The sequence below is a fragment of the Setaria italica genome, chromosome III (genome assembly GCF_000263155.2).
Source record: "Setaria italica strain Yugu1 chromosome III, Setaria_italica_v2.0, whole genome shotgun sequence".
Lineage (NCBI taxonomy): Eukaryota > Viridiplantae > Streptophyta > Magnoliopsida > Poales > Poaceae > Setaria > Setaria italica.
This window is the reverse complement of record NC_028452.1, coordinates 9,195,384-9,199,870: the sequence shown is the minus strand read 5'-3', so window position 1 is coordinate 9,199,870 and position 4,487 is coordinate 9,195,384. Positions and strand designations below refer to the sequence as shown.

Genomic DNA, 4,487 nt, shown 5'->3' with positions numbered 1-4,487 from the left:
TGTGCAATGGGTTTTGTAAATAATTTATATTTAATACTCCTAATTAGTATCAAACATCCAATGCGATGGGTACGCAACCACCCCTGCTCGGTATCACTGATCTGCATGACTGCATCTGCTCTTTCCGATCCTGCAGATTACTTGTACATAGCTTCTGCATCCTATGCCGCATCAACTCATGGCGATCCCCACTTCACCTTCATCCCTGAATTGAAGAAACGCCAGAACGTGCTGCAGTGCACGGTCGCGACGCGGCAGCTTGGGCTGTTGCGCGCGCAGGTTCAGCCGGCCAGTGTCAGCGTCACGACCAGGAGGCACGTCGTCAGCGACAGGATCGGCGTCGTCTTCTTGCTGCCGGGCACCGTCACCGCGGCGGCGCTGATTTCGCCACCGTAGTCCGGCGGCGACATGGACCCGTAGAGAGGAGGGGAGTTGCCGTACCCGGCAGGGGGAGAGCTCCCGTACCCGCCAGGCGGAGACCCGTACGTCGGCGTCAGCGGCGTCGAGGTGTTCAGAACCGAGGCGCCGGTGCTGTCAGAGAGTTCACCCCAAAACGAAAGAAATCAGCACGTTTATTTAAACCTTGTTTCTTGTAGTAATATTGTTTTGATCGCTCAAAAAGCTACTAAAATTTACCTCGTTGCTGGATACTGACACGTCGAAGTACCTGCGCATGCAAATATGCAATTGCAAATAAGTGAATCAAATATACATATATATATCTTCTCAGAAACTACTTTTATCTCGATGTGTTCAGGATGGAGCTTGATGGGTGGTTTACTTGGGTTGGTGCTGGTGAGGACGGCGGTGCCGCCGAAGTCGCAACTGGTCTGGACGGGGTTCTTCTGGTAGTAGCTGTTGAAGGCGTAGGAGGCGTGGTCGCGGACGGTGTCCGGGTTGAAGCAGCTCCCGCCTTGCTGGATGGCGGAGCAGTCCGCGCCTCCCTGCCCGCACGCGTAGTCCAGCGCCACCTGCAGCGACGTCGAGCTCGCGCTGGGGCTCGCCACGCACCAGCTCCCGCCGCTGGCAAGCGACGGCGTCTGCGTCGCCGGCGTCGCGGTGGGCATCGCCGTGGGCGTCGTGACCGTGGGGGTCACCACCGGGACGGTGGCCAGGGGCGAGGTCACGTCGCGCTCCGGCATGTCGGCGGCGCGCCCCGGCTTGGCATGCTCTGCTGGTCTCTGCTCGCTTCCTCTCGCTGCAGCATGAACCAAACTTATCATCTTTTCAGTATCTTGTGCTTAGTTTGATCATTAGTACTGTATTCTCCTGGTGAGTAAGCAAAACAAAAAACACATATTTGTTTCGTAGTTGATCGTGATAAAGTGAGTGTTTGTCTGTTGTTGCGACTGGTGACATGACACTCTGCTCGTCAGCTGCAACAACCACGTCAGACTTGATTAAAGTGACCAAACAAGCAAAGGACAAAACTCAAGATCTCCAACCAAAAACAGCGCATCTGTATTCTCTGTAACTAACCATCTTTGCTGTTCAAATCGAAGCTAGCAGCAAGTAACATCTAACGTACCAATCAAAGAATCTGCATCGAAATGACAGAAGCTCCAATACTCACCATGGCAGAAGAGGAGGACGGCGAGAAGAGACGCCAACCAATGGCCTTGCCTCAGACCTTCCATGACCCTTGCTCCCCCGAGCTCGCTCAGAGCCCGACCACTCCGATCAAAGCTTGCTCAGCTCTGAGCTCTGCCTCGCAACGAGGTAGCAGCAGCAGCAGCAGTCGGCAGGAGTGGTGTGCTGATCCAGGAGCAAGTGCAAAGTGAGCTAGCCAGCTGCTTCTGCTGCTATCACTCTTGAACTCACTGCATCCGCAGAAGCTGCTGGTGTGCAGACGCATATGCTTTTCTAGTTTCTGAAATTCGCAAGGCCGGGTCGGGGAATAAGAGGAAACTTGGGCGGGGAGACTGCTTGCCCAGGGGCTTTAATCTTCAGTACTGTGCAATAGATTAGGGGGTGTTTGGATGTCAGGGGCTAAACTTTAGCCCTGTCACATCACACGTTCAGATGCTAATTAGGAGGACTAAATATGAGCTAATTATAAAATTAATAGCAGAACCTCTAGGCTAAATCGCGAGACGAATCTATTAAGCCTAATTAATCCATCATTAGCGAATGGTTACTGTAGCACCACATTGTCAAATCATGAACTAATTAGGCTTAATAGATTCGTCTCGCGATTTAGCCTAGGGGTTGTGCAATTAGTTTTGTAATTAGATTATGTTTAATACTCATAATTAGTGTCAAACATCCGATGTGTTTAGCCTCTCCCTGCTAAACACCTCTAAGCGAAAGGGGTGGGAAAGTAAGAAAAGGTTGGATGAGTTGGGGTGAACGAAAGAAAGAGGAGACATTCTTGATGCTATCTGGTGGGGTATGCTAGTAGAGCGCCTTCATGATGGCTTGCTAGCCGCCATGATGAGCCGTGGATTTCCGTTTGGTGCAGCCCGGGCACCACCCGGGATTGGATATCTTATACTAGATTGGAGCGAATTTCTTCCAGATTCGTATGGGAATGCGATTCCTTCTTTCCCTGCCACAGCAAGTGCTGGTTTAAATCATTTACGTATCTGAATCGCTACGTACACTCTATACCCCCTTCTTCTCAGGTCATTGTTCACTCAGAAGTGCTTCAAAATTCCGCATGCTACCATACAGATGTCAAGCTCATCATCGTTTCATGATGGCATGCACGTTGCCAGTAGCGATCGCTTTTACCTGTCGACCGGGATGGTTTTGATCAAGCTCGCGATAAGCTTGGTAAAGACTAAAGAGAAGAAGGAGACCAACTTTTCATCTGATCCCGTCTGCCTGCGTCTCCTTTTAATTTCGACTGCGCAAAGCCCACGGGACTAACCGATAGATCAGTGATCACCCCGAACGTACAAAAAGACGCATCGGAAGGGAAAGCGCCTGACCTGGAGCAAGGTGATGACTCCATCCATGTCTCCACTCCACGCTTTACAAGTTTACATCTCCTTTCGCGCTTCTTGAGCAGCTGCGCGGATCGGCCATAGAAAAAGCTCAGAGATTTGCCTTTTGTCCCTCGAGCCATATAGGCCCAGGGCTAGCCGGCGCCGCCTAGGAGTAGTAGAACAAGAACGTGGTCGCCACTCGCCACCCTGAGCATCCGATGAACAGTTGAGTCATTTTGTAAAAAGAAAAAAAGTTAAGAGTCAGACGAACTAGTAGTGCCACGAGTAGATGCAAAGCTGCACTAGCAGGCTGGTGTAAAGCCAAGGAATCTGTTGCCAGTGGCCGCTCTACTAGAATGTTTCCATGGAATGGAATTTCCCTCTCTGGTGTGGAGACTTCATATTGAAATAGGAAACTACCAGGAATCAAACCTTTTCCTTTTTAAAGGATGGTGTTCCGGCTTGGAACATTGCAGCATGTACTGCGTTCTGATTGAGGCCTCCTTTCGCACGGCTCATCCCAAAACGTCTTCACCGGTGAAGCCAAAGCCGATGAGCCAAAAAAACTGGCTTCACCTGGCTTTAGTCCCGACTTACAAAACAACTTCATGCTACAGTATCTCGATTTGCGTGAAATAGATGAAGTCAAAGTCGAAATAAGCCGCGCCAAAGAGGATCTGAATTTGTCGTGGAAGAAGCAGCAAGAAGCAAGCGTATAATCATGGCGTCGTCAGTGGGTGCCTTTGGCCGTGGCAGTCATAGTCGTAGCTTGACAACAATAGTGACAAGACTAGCAACTTGTTTGCGAATTTTTAAAGCTGTCGGAAGGAAGGTTTGAAAATTTTTCATCCACATCTAGGGGCAGGCAAAGAAAGCCGCTACCGCCGCATCCTCCTCCCCTTTATTCTAGTGTCGTTTGCTTGGGGTAGTCTAGAGCCCCCTGCCGTGCTCGGGATTGCTGCTAACACACTATGGATGGCGCGATGATTGCTTGGGGTAATGGCGATGGCCCGCGGCTTAGACCAATCATCAAGACCAAATCAAAAGCTGACTGCTGCTAATGAGCAGATTTGAGCAGAGCTGGGCCAGATGTGAAATACCAACAGAAAGGCGAACACGATGATTGTTGGGCTCCACCCCGGTGCGTTTAATTTCTCCTTGGCCCAATACTAGTTGGGCCACGGTCTACGGCGCATAGGCTGGCTTGACCTCCTCCTTAAAGTTTCCACGTGGCTACATTTCGGCCCAAAACCCATAGTGGCACAGTAGATGTCCATCTGGAAACCTCCTGATTCTGAAGATCAAGGCAGTTCACATCGACCCTAGTACCCAACTGATTCAGGAAAGAGGAAACTGAAGCCAAATTCCATCACTTTCCATGAGACCAAAGCAGCTCATCGATCAGGTCATCCAAGCTGATAAGAAACTAACGCCAATTTTACTATTACTAATTGGAGGCTCCTCTGAGACCTCCAGGTAAAGCCATCTAGGATCCTAGATGGACAGTCTAATTGGAGGCTCCTTTGAGACCTCCAGGTGAAACCACCTAGGATCCTA

The 4,487-nt window shown here is 50.3% G+C and overlaps 1 protein-coding gene across 1 annotated transcript; it reads right to left on the bottom strand.

The window, feature by feature from the left end:
• Positions 1-1,946, bottom strand: LOC101763213 (PLASMODESMATA CALLOSE-BINDING PROTEIN 2). The gene is made up of 4 exons (XM_004961047.4): positions 1,574-1,946; positions 782-1,198; positions 637-667; positions 1-531 (listed from the first exon to the last, which is right to left on the bottom strand). Exons 1-4 carry the CDS (start codon positions 1,635-1,637, stop codon positions 282-284), a joined length of 762 nt encoding a protein of 253 aa, XP_004961104.1. The 5' UTR covers positions 1,638-1,946; the 3' UTR covers positions 1-281.
• Positions 1,947-4,487: the final 2,541 nt, after the last annotated feature.

Bases quoted from the DNA above. Each gene is read 5' to 3' on its own strand.
- LOC101763213 (XM_004961047.4), bottom strand. From the start codon at position 1,637: ATGGAAGGTCTGAGGCAAGGCCATTGGTTGGCGTCTCTTCTCGCCGTC. The intron at 1,199-1,573 runs GTGAGTATTGGA...TTCATGCTGCAG, and splicing joins CGTCCTCCTCTTCTGCCATG to CGAGAGGAAGCGAGCAGAGA. The intron at 532-636 runs GTAAATTTTAGT...ACTCTCTGACAG, and splicing joins TGTCAGTATCCAGCAACGAG to CACCGGCGCCTCGGTTCTGA.